Raw genomic sequence first — 22,646 nt, 5'->3', positions numbered from 1 at the left:
TTAAAGGGTCAGTCACTGGAAAATAACTTATTTTATTTTGATAATGGCAGTGTCAGTAACCAAATGAGCGTGAAGAACACAACTAATATTCATATGAGAAGGATTATGAGACTACATGTAAAGCTAAAATCGCAAGCAAGCTAATCTGATCATTTCCCCAGTACATTTAGCCACCTTTACAGCTAATATAATGAATGTCTATAAATGGTGTCAATGTCTTTATCATGTTGTCTTAATCCCACGCACCCAGGAATGCATTGATTTGTTCTGTAGAGTTCATACTGACTCTTGTGTGCTGCAAGTAAAAGTACAGAACAGTTTTATAAAATCATATCCATTGGCAAAATATTCAGTGCAATGTTCATGTGTGAAGGAAGTATTATCATATAGAAAAATATTGACACAGTAAATGGTATATTTGCAATTTGATGTAGCAAAGGCCGCAGGCTCTCTAAGTCTTGGATTATCAATCTGAAAAGAGTGGGCACAATTATTTACAACCTGAGTCGTGTGTGTGACAACCAGTTCTCTGAAACCTAAATAGCTTGCCTATCATAAGTATTACCCTCCCTTGGATTTATTCACATTTGTGTTAACAGGGTTGGATTAATAAATCGTAGGCTCTGTGACTTTGTTTTTTATAACCCCCTTCCTGACACACCCTAATTTTCTGCAAACAAATCTGTGCACAAAGATGCAATTCGATACATGTACTGTTGAAGAAAAAGCCCCTTTATAATAAAGCATAGGCTACAGTTGAGTAGATTGCCATAAATGGGGATTTTTGTTGTTGTTGCAGGTTTTGGAAAATTTGCCTTTTCATTTACATGACATAAGACATTAGCATAATATTTTTTTAATGCCAAACAAATGACCGAAATGAGTGGCTACTCTGACACTGACAAACAGATCAATAAAAACGATCTGGCCTTGAATTCAAACAGCCCAGGCCAATGAAGCACCACACAGATTCATTGTAGCCTACAATATTAGGAGGAAATACACTGAGTATACAAAACATTAACAACACCTGCTCTTTCCATGACATAGACTGACCAGCTGAATCCAGGTGAAATCTACAGTATATTATAGGCTACAGTTGGCTACGAAATAAACTTTCCAGTGGCACACTGACTCACCCAATGATGAAGATGAAGCCTAGGCTAGTACTCACCGGTGATGGCTAATGGCTGGTCGTGGCAATAGCATATCTCAAGATAAGCTACTTTGAAAAACAGTGATGCTGTTCGCTCAATATTTATTTTTATTGGTTCTACAGACAGGTTAGGCTTCTCTTTTCAGTAGTAGACTAGGCATTTGCTTTCCAAACTGTTTTTCCTGCGATTGTATTTTGAAATTTGCAAAAGGCAAACTGACAGCCAACCATAGAAATATAATCCATAGATGGCAGTTCCCATTCCAGTCAGGGCTGGCAGCCATTTCTAGTGTAGCCATGAGTTTAACAGTCAAATTTCTAGGGTAAGAGGTTTCAAAACCCTTCAATGGATTATATGTCTATGGCTACAATGCAACAAACTGTTCTACAGTGGGGAAAAAAAGTATTTAGTCAGCCACCAATTGTGCAAGTTCTCCCACTTAAAAAGATGAGAGAGGCCTGTAATTTTCATCATAGGTACACGTCAACTATGACAGACAAATTAAGAAAAAAAAATCCAGAAAATCACACTGTAGGATTTTTTATGAATTTATTTGCAAATTATGGTGGAAAATAAGTATTTGGTCACCTACAAACAAGCAAGATTTCTGGCTCTCACAGACCTGTAACTTCTTCTTTAAGAGGCTCCTCTGTCCTCCACTCGTTACCTGTATTAATAGCACCTGTTTGAACTTGTTATCAGTATAAAAGACACCTGTCCACAACCTCAAACAGTCACACTCCAAACTCCACTATGGCCAAGACCAAAGAGCTGTCAAAGGACACCAGAAACAAAATTGTAGACCTGCACCAGGCTGGGAAGACTGAATCTGCAATAGGTGAGCAGCTTGGTTTGAAGAAATCAACTGTGGGAGCAATTATTAGGAAATGGAAGACATACAAGTCCACTGATAATCTCCCTCGATCTGGGGCTCCACGCAAGATCTCACCCCGTGGGGTCAAAATGATCACAAGAACGGTGAGCAAAAATCCCAGAACCACACAGGGGGACCTAGTGAATGACCTGCAGAGAGCTGGGACCAAAGTAACAAAGCCTACCATCAGTAACACACTACGCCGCCAGGGACTCAAATCCTGCAGTTCCAGACGTGTCCACCTGCTTAAGCCAGTACATGTCCAGGCCCGTCTGAAGTTTGCTAGAGTGCATTTGGATGATCCAGAAGAGGATTGGGAGCATGTCATATGGTCAGATGAAACCAAAATAGAACTTTTTGGTAAAAACTCAACTCGTCGTGTTTGGAGGACAAAGAATGCTGAGTTGCATCCAAAGAACACCATACCTACTGTGAAGCATGGGGGTGTAAACATCATGCTTTGGGGCTGTTTTTCTGCAAAGGGACCAGGACGACTGATCCGTGTAAAGGAAAGAATGAATGGGGCCATGTATCGTGAGATTTTGAGTGAAAACCTCCTTCCATCAGCAAGGGCATTGAAGATGAAACGTGGCTGGGTCTTTCAGCATGACAATGATCCCAAACACACCGACCAGGCAACGAAGGAGTGGCTTCGTAAGAAGCATTTCAAGGTCCTGGAGTGGCCTAGCCAGTCTCCAGATCTCAACCCCATAGAAAATCTTTGGAGGGAGTTGAAAATCTGTGTTGCCCAGCGACAGCCCCAAAACATCACTGCTCTAGAGGAGATCTGCATGGAGGAATGGGCCAAAATAGTGTGTGAAAACCTTGTGAAGACTTACAGAAAACGTTTGACCTGTGTCATTGCCAACAAAGGGTATATAACAAAGTATTGAGAAACTTTTGTTATTGACCAAATACTTATTTTCCACCATAATTTGCAAATAAATTCATAAAAAATCCTACAATGTGATTTTCTGGATTTTTTTTTCTCATTTTGTCTGTCATAGTTGACGTGTACCTATGATGAAAATTACAGGCCTCTCTCATCTTTTTAAGTGGGAGAACTTGCACAATTGGTGGCTGACTAAATACTTTTTTTCCCCACTGTATATTTGGGGAGCATTCTGCCCAAATTGTAGGCATACCGGTAACTGCCAAAAGAAAGAAAACAGTTGAGTAAATTAGGGATACAAAGTATGTGGTGTGGGGTGCATTTTCCTGGCATGGTTTAGGTCCACTTGTAGAATCTATGCCAAGGCACATTGAAGCTGTTCTGGCAGCTCGTGGTGGCCCAACACCCTATTAAGACACTTTATGTTGGTGTTTCCTTTATTTTGGCAGTTACCTGTATGTGCTTGTGATACAATTTAATCCACAGCTGGAAACGACTGATTTTTTATGGAATATCTACATAGGTGTACAGAGGCCCATTATCAGCAACCATCAGTCCTGTGTTCCAATGGCACGTTGTGTTTGCTAATCCAAGTTTATCATTTTAAAAGGCTCATTGATCATTAGAAAACACTTTTGCAATTATGTTAGCACAGCTGAAAACTGTTGTGCTGATTAAAGAAGCAATAAAACTGGCCTTCTTGAGACTAATTGAGTATCTGGAGCATCAGCAATTGTGGGTTCGATTACAGGATCAAAATGGCCAGAAACAAAGAACTTTCTTCTGAAACTCGTCAGTCTATTCTTGTTCTGAGAAATGAAGGCTATTCCATGTGAGAAATTGCCAAGAAACTGAAGATCTCGTACAACGCTGTGTACTACTCCCTTCACAGAACAGCGCAAACTGGCTCTAACCAGAATAGAAAGAGGAGTGGGAGGCCCCGGTGCACAACTGAGCAAGAGGACAAATACATTAGTGTCTAGTTTGAGAAACAGACGCCTCAAAGGTCGTCAACTGGCAGCTTCATTAAATAGTACCCGCAAAACACCGGTCTCAATGTCAGTTTTATTGATTCTTTAATCAGCACAACAGTTTTCGGCTGTGCTAACATAATTGTAAAAGGGTTTTCTAATGATCAATTAGCCTTTTAAAATGATAAACTTGGATTAGCAAACACAACATTCCATTGGAACACAGGACTGATGGTTGCTGATAATGGGCCTCTGTACGCCTATGTAGATATTCCATAAAAAATCAGCAATTTCCAGCTACAATAGCCATTTACAACATTAACAATGTCTACACAGTATTTCTGATCAATTTGATGTTATTTTAATGGACAACAAAAATTGCTTTTCTTTCGAAAACAAGGACATTTCTAAGTGACCCCAAACCTTTGAACGGTAGTGTGTGTGTGTATATATACACTGCTCAAAAAAATAAAGGGAACACTAAAATAACACATCCTAGATCTGAATGAATTAAATAATCTTATTAAATACTTTTTTCTTTACATAGTTGAATGTGCTGACAACAAAATCACACAAAAATTATCAATGGAAATAAAATGTATCAACCCATGGAGGTCTGGATTTGGAGTCACCCTCAAAATTAAAGTGGAAAACCACACTACAGGCTGATCCAACTTTGATGTAATGTCCTTAAAACAAGTCAAAATGAGGCTCAGTAGTGTGTGTGGCCTCCACGTGCCTGTATGACCTCCCTACAACGCCTGGGCATGCTCCTGATGAGGTGGCGGATGGTCTCCTGAGGGATCTCCTCCCAGACCTGGACTAAAGCATCCGCCAACTCCTGGACAGTCTGTGGTGCAACGTAGCGTTGGTGGATGGAGCGAGACATGATGTCCCAGATGTGCTCAATTGGATTCAGGTCTGGGGAACGGGCGGGCCAGTCCATAGCATCAATGCCTTCCTCTTGCAGGAACTGCTGACACACTCCAGCCACATGAGGTCTAGCATTGTCTTGCATTAGGAGGAACCCAGGGCCAACCGCACCAGCATATTGTCTCACAAGGGGTCTGAGGATCTCATCTCGGTACCTAATGGCAGTCAGGCTACCTCTGGCGAGCACATGGAGGGCTGTGCGGCCCCCCAAAGAAATGCCACCCCACACCATGACTGACCCACCGCCAAACCGGTCATGCTGGAGGATGTTGCAGGCAGCAGAACGTTCTCCACGGCGTCTCCAGACTCTGTCACGTCTGTCACATGTGCTCAGTGTGAACCTGCTTTCATCTGTGAAGAGCACAGGGCACCAGTGGCGAATTTGCCAATCTTGGTGTTCTCTGGCAAATGCCAAACGTCCTGCACGGTGTTGGGCTGTAAGCACAACCCCCACCTGTGGACGTCGGGCCCTCATACCACCCTCATGGAGTCTGTTTCTGACCGTTTTACCGTTTGAGCAGACACATGCACATTTGTGGCCTGCTGGAGGTCATTTTGCAGGGCTCTGGCAGTGCTCCTCCTGCTCCTCCTTGCACAAAGGCGGAGGTAGCAGTCCTGCTGCTGGGTTGTTGCCCTCCTACGGCCTCCTCCACGTCTCCTGATGTACTGGCCTGTCTCCTGGTAGCGCCTCCATGCTCTGGACACTACGCTGACAGACACAGCAAACCTTCTTGCCACAGCTCGCATTGATGTGCCATCCTGGATGAGCTGCACTACCTGAGCCACTTGTGTGGGTTGTAGACTCCGTCTCATGCTACCACTAGAGTGAAAGCACCGCCAGCATTCAAAAGTGACCAAAACATCAGCCAGGAAGCATAGGAACTGAGAAGTGGTCTGTGGTCACCACCTGCAAAACCAGTCCTTTATTGGGGGTGTCTTGCTAATTGCCTATAATTTCCACCTGTTGTCTATTCCATTTGCACAACAGAATGTGAAATGTATTGTCAATCAGTGTTGCTTCCTAAGTGGACAGTTTGATTTCACAGAAGTGTGATTGACTTGGAGTTACATTGTGTTGTTTAAGTGTTCCATTTATTTTTTTGAGCAGAGTATATATATATATATATATATATATATATATATATATATATATATATATACACTATTCAAGCAGAAGATACATCTCCTCAAATGTTGATATTCGGTTGTGTTCACAATTCAATATCCAGTTTGTCTACAAATTAATGATTGATATGTTGGATTTACGTCTCCATCTCAACCAAAAATCTCAGTTAATGAATAGCACTAAATCAAATCCAACTTAAATGCACTTCAAATAAAGTTTTATTTGATTTAGTCCTATTCTTCAACTTAGAATTTTGGTTGTGATGGAGATGTGAATCCAACATATTAATAACTTGTAGATCAACCCACCATCCTTCATAAAAGATAAAATATCCTTAATATCACTAACTACTTCCAAATATCCAATCAACAGTGGATGAATGATAATCTCTTCCTAAATATTTGGTCAAATTACACATTTTGTGTATGGTTTCCTAGAAACAAGGGGTGGCTTAACTAACCCTTTCCCTCAATTTACCCCACTCTCGCCCTACTGGTTGATGACTCTTTTCAAATCCAATGTATTTCCATGTTGATTCTACGTCACAATAAGTTGACAAATTACGTTGAAACAACAACAATTCAATCAGTGTGTGTGCCCAGTGGGTCATAATTCAAAAATCATGTCAACCCCTATTAATTCATGTGATTTGTTAGGCCAATTTGTACTCTTGAACTAATTTAGGCTTGCCAAAACAAAGGGGGTGAATACTTACGCAACAACTGTATTTTAGTTATTTAATTTGTATACATTTGTAAAAATGGGCAGAATTTTTTTATCACCTTGACATTATGGAGTATTTTGTGTAGATCAATGACAAAATGTCATAGTTAAATCCATTTCAATCCCACATTGTAATGCAACAAATGTGAAAAAATCCAAGGGGGGTGAATACTTATGATAGGCGCTGTATGTACATCAAGAGTCAACTTACCGTCCACTTTGAGAGTAGATGCTGGGCAAAGGTTCTTACTTCCACGCAAACATCTGGCAGAAGGACACCATCTATATAAGACAAATGACATGCCAAGATTTAAACACCTTTGTTCTGTTATGAAATGTGTACTATACTTTTTTTGTATTTTCTTGATGTATTGTGTGATGCAGGGCTCCCTTTGTCTCAAGAGACATTAGTCTCAATGGGACTCCCTGCTAAAATAAAGGTAAAATAAAATAAAACTTTGTTGGTGTGTTCGGTGGCCATACCCCGCATTCCAGGGCAGTCTTGCGGTCTCTGCAACTGTAGCTGGTGCCTAGAGTGCATGGGTCCCCTCCCTGTTCTCCTGCCTCTCTCACTCCCCCACACAAGCCCACTCTCTGATAAACAAATTATTCAAGTTACTCTCACAGCCACTTAAAGTACATCCCCACCCAGCCCATAGAAACTTGGATTTAAGTGACTTTCATGTTATGTTACAGTGTGTAGTCGAGTGAATCTAAACATGACATACCTCACACACATCAAGGGCAGACTCTGGTTTACCCAGAACCCCCTTCAGCTGGTGCCCGTGGCGCTGGGTAAAGCCATCACACTGAAAAGAGAAATAAGACATGAGCCCAGAGGCATCTATAAGGCTCTGAGGTTAAATGTAGACCAGGTAGCAGGGCTGACCTTGGGCAGGGCGTTGGGGTGGAGCTGGCAGACAGAGGCCAGGAAGGAGGAGGTCTGGGGCTCTGAAGCATTGGAGCCCAGCTGTAGACGAGTCAGAACCGCCAGGGTCAGACAGGAGTCACAGTCAGACAGAGGAGCATTCTCTGAGAGGGAGAGAAAGAGGGAGACATTTCAAAACAGGATAAAATAGAAGAGGAAATGGATAGAGAGAAAAGTGATTATATGGTGGTGGTGCAAGGCAGGGCAGGAGGGATGAACGATGAAGTGGTCATGAACTCACCCAGAACAGGCGTCTCCATGCCATGACAGGCTTCGATGAGGGTGCAGATGACCTCAGGGGTGGCGTAGGTCAGGAGCATGTCCATCAGCATCTTACCATACTTCTCTATCAGGTTCTCACACTGCTTCCTGTAGGACGTGGGTAGAATGCCACACACCTTCCCCAGCAGATCAATCACAGCCATCTGGGAGGGGAAACACATACAGGGCATTGGGAAAAGGATTTTGTGTGTGTGTGTGTGTGTGTGTGTGAGAGTGCTTGTAGGGCGGCAGGTAGCCTAGCGGTTAAGAGCGTTCAAATCCCTGCGCCGACTAGGTGAAAAATGTGTCAATGTGCCCTTGAGCAAGGCACTTAACCCTAATTGCTCCAGTATGTTGCTCTGGATAAGAGCGTCTGCTAAAATGTGAATGTGTGCGTTAGTGCATAGCAAACTCTGATTGGTAAACTGAATACTGTGGGTATACAATATAATGCTTTTGAAGTGTTTATATGAGAGCCACCAGAATTTGTTTTTATAAAGACTTTTCAAAGTGTTTCCCTTTTAACATTGTCACAATGTCTATTTTCTAACACCAGCGGTGTAGATATTGAACGCTATATTGGGTGATGACAACACTTTTGAGTGTGTTCCAACTGATAGTTTTTAACACCAGTGGCATTAAAATGTTACATTATCTCAGTGTGAAAGGTACACTGCTATGGTGTTCACTGATACCGTGTATTTTGGAATTTGAATGTTACTCTAGCAGTTTACTAGCTTATTAGTTGGCTACATCACATTATTCTGGCTTGCAAAGTGATGTGTAAATCCTATTGAATTCCAGCCAGATTGAGGATATCCAACAATTTGAACTGCCAAGGTAGGGCTCGAAAAAATGTAGACTACCTTAACTGTCTAAACTGGAACAACCATCTCAGCAACAGGTACAATAAGTCCAACTACTAACAGATTGGATTAGTTTAGAAAAATGTTATGTTATTTATATTTGTGTAGCATAAAATCAATTTACATGCAAAAAATAAACCTGCCATTTTCACAACTCTTAGTAAAATACTAATAAAAAAGGCAGTTGTTTCAAAACTCTAAGCACATTTTCAAATGACTAAGTACAACACACAAAATCATACAGTCACTTTTTCACCAAACTTAATCATCTAGAAATACGTTTCACATTTTGATGAGTTTTTTACTAAGAGTTGTGAAAATGGCAGGTTATTATTATATATATTTTTTGCATGTACATGTTCATAAAAGTAATTTATGAATGCTCTTAACCAACTGGTGGCCCACGGGTGGTTTTATTTGCCCCCCGACCATTCGCTCAAGAAAAAATCGGCCCGTGGCTGAATCTAGTTGATGATCCCTGCACTACGGTAATTATATTTCTATGGCATGCCTTACCTCAGTCCTTATTTTCGGCAGCATACTCTCCAGTGACTTGATAAGATAAATGCAGAAGGTACATTCTGGCGAGAACTGCACCTGGTAGACGAAACAGAAACAGAAAAAAAACAGAGGGAGAAAGAGAACAAGATAAAGACAGACAAACAGTCAGTGGGCCGCAGAGTAGAGGTCAGAGACTGCATTAGTCCTGTTCTTTCTGGCTCACCTTTGTCATTGTCATGGCTGACTTCAGACCCTCTTGAATGTGATTGGTCAGCAGGCTCTGCTGCTGGCTGTCTGACTGGGAGCCACAAAGTCCCAACACGGAGCACACCTCAGTGGGTTTCTGTAGGAGACGAGAGAGGCTCAATTAAGGCTCATTCGGTCAGAATTATATCAAAAATTACAAACCAGGATCTTTCTCAACCTCCCACCAGCACTTACGAAGAAGCTAGTCAAGAAGGTGATGGCCAGGGGGAGGTTCTGATCCACCTGTTCCCGGCACAGTTTGGGGGCCGCAGGACCTGGCATGAGGTCACATAGTTTCTCCAGTTCGCTCCTGATCTTGGTCTGGGGATGGAGGAGTGGAGGCATCAGTTGAAATCATTTTGAGACACGAGGTAAATTATGTGTTTTACAATCATTAAGACGAATTAAAGAATGTATTAAAAGCTACAGTAAAGTACATTTCTTTTTGCCTACCACTGGTTTGTTGGGCCACTGATTATGTTTAAGATGAACTATTCAAAGGTGAGATTACACAGACCGAAGTGCCTGGCCAGCTTCAGAGAAAAGGGGAACTTGGAAGTCAGAAATATACCGTGAACTGCTTTTATAGTTACTTTTGTATAGAAAACAGGACGTGGCTTTCTAATTCTCCAAAATAGCAATGCAGAACAGAAACACAAACTGTACAACTTGTGTTGAGTGAGGGTTTGTGGGAAAGAAACAGGTGAAAACCATTTCAGGAACTGAAAGTGTTTGTTGTTTTTCCTGGTTTGCGGAAAATAAAGCTGTATGCTCTATCTGCAGCCTTACCACTAAAAGGAACAAAAACTGACCCAGGTGAACGAGCATCATATGCACATACAAGTAGTACTTATGTGATGGTTATATGTTTCTGGGTGTTTTTATTAATGATTCAAATGTATGGTATGTATGGTTCAGGGGTGCATGTTCTGTCGATGCATTCACCTGCATGTCCGGGTTGGAGAGAATGTCCATAAGGAGTTCAATTATTTGGGTACAGTCCTGGCAGCTGTCCCCTTTCTGAGAAGAGGAGAGGGAAAGAGAAGAATGCTAACTCCAAGCTGTGGCGAGATACTGAGGCAAAGACATCCATTTATTCTACCTAGTATATACAGTGAGGGAAAAAAGTATTTGATCCCCTGCTGATTTTGTACGTTTGCCCACTGACAAAGACATGATCAGTCTATAATTTTAATGGTAGGTTTATTTGAACTGTGAGAGACAGAATAACAACAAAAAAATCCAGAAAAACGCATGTGAAAAATGTTATAAATCGATTTGCATTTTAATGAGGGAAATAAGTATTTGACCCCTCTGCAAAACATGACTTAGTACTTGGTGGCAAAACCCTTGTTGGCAATCACAGAGGTCAGACGTTTCTTGTAGTTGGCCACCAGGTTTGCACACATCTCAGGAGGGATTTTGTTCCACTCCTCTTTGCAGATCTTCTCCAAGTCATTAAGGTTTCGAGCCTGACATTTGGCAACTCGAACCTTCAGCTCCCTCCACAGATTTTCTATGGGATTAAGGTCTGGAGGCTGGCTAGTCCACTCCAGGACCTTAATGTGCTTCTTCTTGAGCCACTCCTTTGTTGTCTTGGCCGTGTGTTTTGGGTCATTGTCATGCTGGAATACCCATCCACGACCCATTTTCAATGCCCTGGCTGAGGGAAGGAGGGTCTCACCCAAGATTTGACGGTACATGGCCCCGTCCATCGTCCCTTTGATGCGGTGAAGTTGTCCTGTCCCCTTAGCAGAAAAACACCCCCAAAGCATAATGTTTCCACCTCCATGTTTGACGGTGGGGATGGTGTTCTTGGGGTCATAGGCAGCATTCCTCCTCCTCCAAACACGGCGAGTTGAGTTGATGCCAAAGAGCTCCATTTTGGTCTCATCTGACCACAACACTTTCACCCAGTTCTCCTCTGAATCATTCAGATGTTCATTGGCAAACTTCAGACGGCCCTGTATATGTGCTTTCTTGAGCAGGGGGACCTTGCGGCCGCTGCAGGATTTCAGTCCTTCACGGCGTAATGTGTTACCAATTGTTTTCTTGGTGACTATGGTCCCAGCTGCCATGAGATCATTGACAAGATCCTCCCGTGTAGTTCTGGGATGATTCCTCACCGTTCTCATGATCATTGCAACTCCACGAGGTCTTTTGTGTTTCTTCCATTTGCAAATAATCGCACCAACTGTTGTCACCTTCTCACCAAGCTGCTTGGCGATGGTCTTGTAGCCCATTCCAGCCTTGTGTAGGTCTACAATCCTGTCTCTGACATCCTTGGAGAGCGCTTTGGTCTTGGCCATGGTGGAGAGTTTGGAATCTGATTGATTGATTGCTTCTGTGGACAGGTGTCTTTTATACAGGTAACAAGCTGAGATTAGGAGCACTCCCTTTAAGAGTGTGCTCCTAATCTCAGCTCGTTACCTGTATAAAAGACACCTGGGAGCCAGAAATCTTTCTGATTGAGAGGGGGTCAAATACATTTTTGACATGCGTTTTTCTGGATTTCTTTGTTGTTATTTTGTCTCTCACTGTTCAAATAAACCTACCATTAAAATTGTAGACTGATCAGTTCTTTGTCAGTGGGCAAACGTACAAAATCAGCAGGGGATCAAATACTTTTTTCCCTCACTGTACTGTAAGTGGAAGTTGACATTATTCCTGAAGGTACTCCCTGAAAAGCAGTGCTGGATTTCTATGAACTGTTCTTTCGTGTTGCAAAACCTGTCTTTTATACCTTTCTTCTATAGTCTATAGACTGAAAAACTGTTTTACAAGAAAACAGAAGTGAAATTGACTTGGTTCTTAACTCCTGGTTTGGGGGTGTGGGGGTATTGAGGTTAAGTGTATGTTGGGTAGGAGGGGGTTGAAGCTATGGAGCTTCCTCTTTCTTGGGGCATAGTAGGCTGATCTTGAAACTGATGCTTTTAGATGTAACATTTACATGAGCATTTATTATACATTTGTAATAACAATTTTATAGGGAATTCCATAATGAATGCATAGGACAGCGTTTCCCAAACTGGGGGCCACGACCTTATGTGGGGTTGGTCGCCTGATTTGAAAATGGGTTCACGAGAAACTCTGAATTAAAATAACAAAGATTGCATGATTGCATGGTTTTTGAACGGTTTAAGACACAAAATAGTATGACCCCATCACTGAAAAATAACATTCTCAAGAACATGTATGTGTCTTCTGTTTCCCTATACAATGCCCACAAGCGTCATTAGAACAGAGTCAGTGGAGGCTCCTAAGAGGAGGAAGGGGAGGACCATCCTCCTCAGTGAATTTCATAAAAATAAAAATAGTGAAACATTTAAAAAGTTTTCCTTTTTAGATAAATATATTCACGTCACCAAATAATTTATTAAAACACACAGGTCTACAGTAGCCTCAGCAGCACCATGGTGTAGCCAGAGGACAGCTAGCTTCTGTCCTCCTCTGGGTACGTTGACTTTAATACAAAACCTAGGAGGCTCTTGGTTCTCACCCCCTTCCATAGACGTACACAGTAATTATGACATCTTCCGGAGGACGTCCTCCAAACTATCAGAGCTCTTGCAGCATGAACTGACATGTTGTCCGCCCAATCAAAGGATCAGAGAATGAATCTAGTGCTGAAAGCATAAGCTACAGCTAGATAGCACTGCAGTGTATAAAATGTGGTGAGTAGTTGACTCAGAGAGAGAGAAAGACAATAGTTGAACAGTTTTGAACAAATTAATGTATTCCAACATTCAGGAGAAGCAAGAGGGAGAGAGAGAGCTGAAAGGTGTATAAAATCGAGCACAACGCCATGCAATCTCCATAGACAAACACTAGCAGTGACTGAAGAGCTCAGTGACTTTCAATGTGGCATCGTCATAGGATGTAACCTTTCCAACAAGTCAGTTCGTCAAATTTCTGCCCTGCTAGAGCTTCCCCGGTCAACTGTAAGTGCTGTTATTGTGAAGTGGAAACGTCTAGGGGCAACAACGGCTCAGCCACCAAGTGGGAGCTTCATGAAATGGGTTTCAATGGCCAAGAAACCGCACACAAGCCTAAGATCACCATGCGCAATGCCAAGAGTCGGCTGGAGTGGTGTAAAGCTCGCCGCCATTGGACTCTGGAGCAGTGGAAACGCGTTCTCTGGAGTGATGAATCACGCTTCACCATCTGGCAGTCCAACGGACAAATCTGGGTTTGGCGGATGCCAGGAGAATGCTACCTGCCCCAATGCAGAGTGCCAACTGTAACATTTGGTGGAGGAGGAATAATGGTGTGGGGCTGTTTTTCATGGTTTGGGCTAGGCCCCTTAGTTCCAGTGAAGGGAAATATTAACGCTACAGCATACAATGACATTCTATACGATTCTGTGCTTCCAACTTTGTGGCAACAGTTTGGGGAAGGCTCTTTCCTGTTTCAGCATGACAATGTCCCGTGCACAAAGTGAGGTCCATACAGAAATAGTTTGTTGACATTGGTTTGGAAGAACTAATTTTCATTTTTAAATATATATATTTTTTTAATTTAGGGGGTAGATCAGCTTTAATATTGCAGATAGATTGTAACGACAAAGAAATGATCAGTCTATAATTTTAATGGTAGGTTTATTTGAACAGTGAGAGACAGAATAACAACAACAAAATCCAGAAAAACGCATGTCAAAAATGTTATAAATTGATTTGCAATCAGAAAGATTTCTGGCTCTTAAAGGGAGTGCTCCTAATCTCAGCTTGTTACCTGTATAAAAGACACCTGTCCACAGAAGCAATCAATCAATCAGATTCCAAACTCTCCACCATGGCCAAGACCAAAGAGCTCTCCAAGGATGTCAGGGACAGGAATCTAGACCTACACAAGGCTGGAATGGGCTACAAGACCATCGCCAAGCAGCTTGGTGAGAAGGTGACAACAGTTGGTGCGATTATTCGCAAATGGAAGAAACACAAAATAACAGTCAATCTCCCTCGGCCTGGGGCTCCATGCAAGATCTCATCTCATGGAGTTTCAATGATCATGAGAACGGTGAGGAATCAGCCCAGAACTACACGGGAGGATCCTGTCAATGAGCTCATGGCAGAGGGGACCATAGTCACCAAGAAAACAATTGGTAACACACTACGCCGTGAAGGACTGAAATCCTGCAGCGTCCGCAAGGTCCCCCTGCTCAAGAAAGCACATATACAGGGCCGTCTGAAGTTTGCCAATGAACATCTGAATGATTCAGAGGAGAACTGGGTGAAAGTGTTGTGGTCAGATGAGACCAAAATGGAGCTCTTTGGCATCAACTCAACTCGCCGTGTTTGGAGGAGGAGGAATGCTGCCTATGACCCCAAGAACACCATCCCCACCGTCAAACATGGAGGTGGAAACATTATGCTTTGGGGGTGTTTTTCTGCTAAGGGGACAGGACAACTTCACCGCATCAAAGGGACGATGGACGGGGCCATGTACCGTCAAATCTTGGGTGAGACCCTCCTTCCCTCAGCCAGGGCATTGAAAATGGGTCGTGGATGGGTATTCCAGCATGACAATGACCCAAAACACACGGCCAAGACAACAAAGGAGTGGCTCAAGAAGAAGCACATTAAGGTCCTGGAGTGGACTAGCCAGTCTCCAGACCTTAATCCCATAGAAAATCTGTGGAGGGAGCTGAAGGTTCGAGTTGCCAAATGTCAGGCTCGAAACCTTAATGACTTGGAAAAGATCTGCAAAGAGGGGTGGGACAATATCTCTCCTGAGATGTGCGCAAACCTGGTGGCCAACTACAAGAAACGTCTGACCTCTGTGATTGCCAACAAGGGTTTTGCCACCATGTACTAAGTCATGTTTTGCAGAGGGGTCAAATGCTTATTTCCCTAATTAAAATGCAAATCAATTTATATTTGTATAGATTTATATATAGATTTTTTTGTTGTTATTCTGTCTCTCACTGTTCAATAAACCTACCATAAAAATTTTAGACTGATAATTTCTTTGTCAGTGGGCAAACAGTCAGCAAAATCTGCAGAGCTGGGAAGATTGTATCCCCCATAAAAAATAACATTCTATTGGTAGCAAGAATTTTGTATAATAATTTAAATTGAACAATTCTAAGTTTTGAATCCGGCGTCGTTTTGCGTATCAGTTCATAAACTCTATGCCATGGAATCCGTACGTCAGAAATCTCTTCCCAACTATTTTGCAATCTATATGGGACGGCTGTCAATCCTTTGGTCCTTAAATGAAACTGGTATACTTTTTTAATTGTCACAATTTTCTTTAACCAATTATGGTCTTTAATGCAGGGCCGACAGACAAGTTTCTTACTTTTCCCCCCTTCCACTTTCCTCTTCCATTTTTGCGGTATTGCTGCAATTATTTGGTTGTAATTTTGGGTAGAGCAGACATTTCCATATGTTTTTGTTAGCTGCATGTGCAACATAACTCCACCAGTCCTACCTATTATATCATTTATGAAGATTATACCTTTTTTTTGTTTATTAAAATAATAATGGTTTGTTATCAATTAGTATATTTGAGTTTAACCACAATATTTGTTGCATTATTTGTTATGTCGTTTCTGGAGGATTAAATTGAAATGGCAACCAACTTTCTATGGCTTGTTTTAGAAATAGTGATATTTGGGAGATTATTTCCTTTTCAAATAATTGAAAGTGAGAGGTTGTAATCTGAATAAAGGGAAAAAGGCCATTCTTGAACATGGGGTGAGACAATCTTACTAATTTGCTAGAGAACAAGTTTGGATTTAAGTATAACTTTTGTATGACTGAAGCTTTTAGTGATAGGTTTAATGGTTTAATATTGAATAATTTATGTCCTCCGAATTCATATTCATTATATAAATAGGCCTGTTTAATTTTGTCTGGCTTGCCATTCCAAATAAAATGGAATATTTTTTTCTCATATAATTTCAAAAACTGTTCGCTAGGCGTAGGCAGGACCATAAGCAAATAGGTAAACTGGGATATTACTAAAAAGTTAATCAGGGTGATTTTTCCACAAATAGACAGGTATTTAACTTTCCAAGATCGTATCTATTTTTGCTAACTGTCTATTAACATTTATTGGAGTGAGATCATTTATTTCATTTGGGATATGTATTCTGAGTATATCCACATCACCATCAGACCATTGTATTGGTAAACTACATGGTAATGTAAAAATTGTATTTTTTAGTGATCCAATACATAATATAGTACGTTTATCATAATTTGGTTGTAATCCAGAGAGGTTAGAACATTTATCTAGAGGCTGTGGAGGGATTCAAGTTGTGTATTTAAAAGAAATCATGAATCATCAGCGTACAATGACACCTTTGTTTTTAAGCCCTGGATTTCTAATCCCTTGATATTATTGTTGGATCTGATTTTAATAGCTAACATTTCAATGGCCATAATAAATAGATATGCCGATAGTGGACAACCTTGTTTTACTCCTCTTGACAGTTTAAAACTATCAGAGAAATAGCCAATTACTATTTTACACCTAGGGTTACTATACATGATTTTAACCCATTTTATAAGAATCTCCTAAATCGAAATGCTCCAGGCATTTATAGTTGAAGTCGGAAGTTTACATACACCTTAGCCAAATATATTTAAACTCAGTTTTTCACAATTCCTGACATTTAATCCTAGTAAAAATTCCCCGTCTTAGGTCAGTTAGGATCACCACTTTATTTTAAGAATGTGAAATGTCAGAATAATAGTAGAGAGAATGATTTATTTCAGCTTTTATTTCTTTCATCACATTCCCAGTGGGTCAGAAGTTTACATACACTCAATTAGTATTTGGTAGCATTGCATTTAAATTGTTTAACTTGGGTCAAACGTTTCGGGTAGCCTTCCACAAGCTTCCCACAATAAATTGGGTGAATTTTGGCCCATTCCTCCTGACAGAGCTGGTGTAACTGAGTCAGGTTTGTAGGCCTCCTTGCTCGCACACGCTTTTTCAGTTCTGCACACAAATGTTCTATAGGACTGAGGTCAGGGCTTTGTGATGGCCACTCCAATACCTTGACTTTGTTGTCCTTAAGCCATTTTGCCACAACTTTGGAAGTATGCTTGGGGTCATTGTTCATTTGGAAGACCCATTTGCGACCAAGCTTTAACTTCCTGACTGATGTGTTGAGATGTTGCTTCAATATATCCACGTAATTTTCCTTCCTCATGATGCCATCTATTTTATGAAGTGCACCAGTCCCTTCTGCAGCAAAGCACCCCCACAGCATGATGCTGCCACCCCGTTCTTCACAGTTGGGATGGTGTTCTTCGGCTTGCAAGTGTCCCCCTTTTTCCTCCAAACATAACGATGGTCATTATGGCCAAACAGTTCTATTTTTGTTTCATCAGACCAGAGGACATTTCTCCAAAAAGTATGATCTTTGTCCCCATGTGCAATTGCAAACCGTAGTCTGGCTTTTTTATGGCGGTTTTGGAGCAGTGGCTTCTTCTTTGCTGAGCGGCCTTTCAGGTTATGTCGATATAGGACTCGTTTTACTGTGGATATAGATACTTTTGTACCTGTTTCCTCCAGCATCTTCACAAGGTCCTTTGCTGTTGTTCTGGGATTGATTTGCACTTTTTGCACCAAAGTACATTAATCTCTAGGAGACAGAACGTGTCTCCTTCCTGAGCGGTATGACAGCTGCGTGGTCCCATGGTGTTTATACTTGTGTACAGATGAACGTGGTACCTTCACGCGTTTGGAAATTGCTCCCAAGGATGAACCAGACTTGTGGAGGTCTACAATTTCTTTTCTGAGGTCTTGGCTGATTTGTTTTTATTTTCCCATGATGTCAAGCAAAGAGGCACTGAGTTTGAAGGTAGGCCTTGAAATACATCCACAGGTACACCTCCAATTGACTCAAATGATGTCAATTAGCCTATCAGAAGCTTCTAAAGCCATGACATAATTTTCTGGAATTTTCCAAGCTGTTTAAAGGCACAGTCAACTTAGTGTATGTTAACTTCTGACCCACTGGAAATGTGATACAGTGAATTATAAGTGAAATATTGTCAAAAGAACTGTCAGACTGATTTGTAATAGACTGTCATAGCCCCAATTAAAATAGTAAATAAACATTGGCCGTTGATTACATCACCTTTTGTTTACATGGTGAGATCACGAAAAAAATATTAATCAAAATGGGGTCATGAGACAAAAAAGTTTGTGAACCCCTGGGAACTAATCTGATTAATAATCCTATTGATAAGTATACTTTATTTGATTCATATACTGTAGTAATGATATTGATTATGGAGCACATTATCTGGTCATTTTCTCTTAGTAAAACACATTTATATTTCTATATTTTCTCTCTATATATTTTTTGCTTTTTAAATCCTGCCAGTTGGTTGTTATTATGCAGCACAGGGTCGCATATACTGGTATTTTGTGGGTTAAAGGGATGAATCATTGTTTTCAAAAGAACAATAGTTCTTACTTTCAGCTTGTCCCAGGCGTTTTGTGTTCCCTCCTCACCGACAACCCTCGCCAGAGCTGTGGAAAGATAAAAAGATGAACAATTGTATATTTTTTCTGTTATAAAAATGTGTCTCCATTGAACACGTGTTTCCATTTGTGGTTCTAAATGTCTCATGAACAAGATTATATATTTTAATTACATGTTTAGTAAAAAAATTATGTACATTTAATAAAAAATACTATAACATCATATTCATATGTTATAGCATTAACCTAAACAGTGTGCAATTGTATAGCATACCTGTGGTCTGGTAAGCAATTAAGACAAGGAGTGCAAGCTTGAAAGAGGCCATCATCAATCAGTCTCTTTCAAAGACTACTTGGAAAATGAACAACCACTCAATGTAGGACTGGGGTATAGACAGGGGCCAGCTGCCACAGAAAGCCCTCGCCAATCAGAGCTTGACAGAAAACCACAGGTTGAAGTGTGATAAGCTATTTGTATTCTCTTTGGTATTGCGGAACTGAGTTGTACTGAGGGTCCCAATTCAATATAAGCTGTAACTTTTGTTTCAGTATCTGGATGCTATAACAAAACCACTTTACTGCACATCCCTGACTGAATGCTTGAAAGGGATAGGTTTAAGTTTAGATTTAGGTTAGAAGATTACATTTTTGGAAGTTTGTGAATTTGTAATGTTTTACTTTGTATCATTTGTTGGGAATGACTGACCCTTGAAGTGCATATTATTAATGCACAATGTAAATGTAGTTTTGTTTGAACTTTGATGCTCTAGTTGCCACGACAAATGCAAAATACCTTCAAATTCACTTCAAATGTACACTGAGTGTACAAACCATTAGGAACACCTTCCTAATGAGTTGCACCCCCTTTGTCCTCAGAACAGACTCGATTTGTCGGCGCATTGGCTTTACAAAGTGTCGAAAGCGTTCCACTGGGATGCTGGCCCATGTTGATTCCAAAACTTCCCACAGTTGTGTCAAGTTGGCTGGGTGTCCTTTGAGTGGTGGACCATTCTTTATACACAGGAAACTGTTGAGTGTGAAAAACCCAGCAGTGTTGCAGTTCTTGACACACTCAAACCAGCGCCTGGCACCTACTACCATACCCCGTTTAAAGGCACTTAAATATTTTGTCTTGCTCATTCACCCTTTGAATGGCACACGTACACAATCCATGTCTCAATTGTCTCAATGCATAAAAATCCTTCTTTAACCAGTCTCTTCCTCTTCATCTATTCTACACTGATTTAAGTCGATTTAACAGGTGACATCAATAAAGGATCATAGCTTTCACCTGGATTCACCTGGTCAGTCTGTAGCTAGGTTTCCATCCAATTGGCGACAGATTTTCATTCGAATATTCTAAAAGCCGCATTAAACAATATGTGCATTTTCCCACCAAAGATGTGTTTATATCAAATTGACTTGTTGCAGATAAAAGCCTGTGGATGATGACGTGGTGCACATAGAAATAGCTTTTGCGGTTCAATTCCCATGTACCGAATAAAAAATACAAGTTAAATAGGTTTCCATCGCATTTTCTTCACAAAAACAAATACGTTATATAGCGAGTGTGCCCACTCTGGTATTGGCACGTGCACTCTAGCCAACAGCGCAGAGGGCGCGTGCTGTTTGCTTGAGCACACATATAGCCTACATCAGTGGTTCCCAACCAGGGGTACTTAGCCTATCCACAGGGGGTACTTGAGAAGACTCATGAGACAGTAGGCTTACTGGTAAAATGCACATGAGGGATACTTCAGTGGTACTCCGGGCAGTCAAAATACTGTTGGTGGTACAGTAACCAAAAAAAAGGTTGGGAACCACGGGTCTACATTATGAGATTATTATGGACATAATAAGCAAGATTATTTTTATTTGTCAAAAGGCAGCCAAGCATCGATGATCATGTCACCAGAATAAGACCTCGATATTTATTGGAAAGGAGCATCAAGCTCATCACCTTGCACTTTCACCACCCTGTGACAGTGGGTAAAATCACTGGGGAAGCCAGAAAAAAAGCCATATTACAACCTATGTGTTGTGATAATTGCGTTGTTTGCTCTACAGTGCATTCCGAAAGTATTCAGACCCCTTACATTTTTGCACATTTTGTTACGTTACAGCCATATTCTAAAATGGTTTAAATTGTCCCAAGGACATTCAGAGACTTGTCCCGATGCCACTCCTGCATTGTCTTGGCTGTGTGCTTAGGGTCTTGTCCTGTTGGAAAGTGAACGTTCGCCCCCAGTCTGAGGTCCTGAGCGCTCTGGAGCAGGTTTTCATTAAGGATCTCTCTCTACTTTGCTCCGTTCATCTTTCCCTTGATCCTGACTAGTCTCCCAGTCCCTGCCGCTGAAAAACATCCCCACAGCATGATGCTGCCACCACCATGCTTCACCGTAGGGATGGTGCCAGGTTTCCTCCAGATGTGACGCTTGGCATTCAGGCCAAAGAGTTCAATCTTGGTTTCATCAGACCAGAGAATCTTGTTTCTCATGGTCTGAGTCCTTTAGGTGCCTTTTGGCAAACTCCAAGCGGGCTGTCATGTGCCTTTTACTGAGGAGGGCTTCCATCTGGCCACGCTACCATAAAGGCCTGATTGGTGGAGTGCTGCAGAGAGGGTTGTCCTTCTGGAAGGTTCTCCCATCTCCCCGGAGGAATTCTTGAGCTCTGTCAGGGTGACCATCGGGTTCTTGGTCACCTCCCTGACCAAGGCCCTTCTCCCCCGATTGCTCAGTTTGGCCGGGCGGCCAGCTCTAGGAAGAGTCTTGGTGGTTCCAAACTTCTTCCATTTGAGAATGATGGAGGCCACTGTGTTCTTGGGGACCCTCAATGCAGCATAATTTTTTTGGTACCCTTCCCCAGATCTGTGCCTCGATACAATCCTGTCTCTGAGCTCTACGGACAATTCCTTTGACCTCATGGCTTGGTTTTGCTCTGACATGCACTGTTAACTGTGGGACCTTATACAGACAGGTGTGTGCCTTTCCAAATCATGTCCAATCAATTGAATTTAGCACAGGTGGACTCCAATCAAGTTGTAGAAAAATCTCAAGGATGATCAATGGAAACAGGATGGCCTTGAGCTCAATTTCGAGTCTCATAGCAAAGGGTCTGAATACTTACAGTACCAGTCAAAAGTTTAGACACACCTACTGATTCAAGGGTTTTTCTTTATTTTTACTATTTTCTACATTGTAGAATAATAGTGAAGACATCAAAACTATGAAATAACACATATGGAATCATGTAGTAACCAAAAAAGTGTTAAACAAATCAAAATATATTTTATATTTGAGATTCTTCAAAGTAGCCACGATTTCTTTGATGACAGCTTTGCACACTCTTGGCATTCTCTCAGCCAGCTTCATGAGGTAGTCACCTGGAATGCATTTCAATTAACAGGTGTGCCTAGTTAAAAGTTAATTTGTGGAATTTCTTTCCTTTTTAATGCGTTTGAGCCAATCAGTTGTGTTGTGACAAGGTAGGGGTGGTATACAGAAGATAATCCTATTTGGTAAAAGACCAAGTCCATATTATGGCAAGAACAGCTCAAATAAGCAAAGAGAAACGATATTCCATCATTACTTTAAGACATGAAGGTCAGTCAATCTGAAACATTTCAAGAACGTTTAAAGTTTCTTCAAGTGCAGTTGCAAAAACCATCAAGCGCTATGATGAAACTGGCTCTCATGAGGACCGCCACAGGAATGGAAGACCC

General features: G+C 41.4%; 1 protein-coding gene across 1 annotated transcript; it reads right to left on the bottom strand.

Annotated features, from left to right (window-relative positions):
* Positions 1 to 16: 16 nt before the first annotated feature.
* Positions 17 to 19,276, bottom strand: sftpba (surfactant protein Ba). The gene is made up of 12 exons (XM_084140821.1): positions 19,200 to 19,276; positions 18,918 to 18,973; positions 10,424 to 10,498; positions 9,674 to 9,799; positions 9,456 to 9,575; positions 9,248 to 9,328; positions 7,846 to 8,029; positions 7,566 to 7,708; positions 7,405 to 7,485; positions 7,160 to 7,270; positions 6,888 to 6,958; positions 17 to 471 (listed from the first exon to the last, which is right to left on the bottom strand). Exons 1-11 carry the CDS (start codon positions 19,252 to 19,254, stop codon positions 6,923 to 6,925), a joined length of 1,068 nt encoding a protein of 355 aa, XP_083996947.1. The 5' UTR covers positions 19,255 to 19,276; the 3' UTR covers positions 17 to 471; positions 6,888 to 6,922.
* Between the last annotated feature and the right edge of the window lie 3,370 nt (positions 19,277 to 22,646).

The sequence above is a fragment of the Coregonus lavaretus genome, assembly GCF_964263955.1.
Source record: "Coregonus lavaretus genome assembly, chromosome: 24".
In the NCBI taxonomy this organism is placed as follows: domain Eukaryota; kingdom Metazoa; phylum Chordata; class Actinopteri; order Salmoniformes; family Salmonidae; genus Coregonus; species Coregonus lavaretus.
The sequence above is the reverse complement of the archived record's forward strand: the minus strand, read 5'-3'. Positions and strand labels throughout refer to the sequence as shown.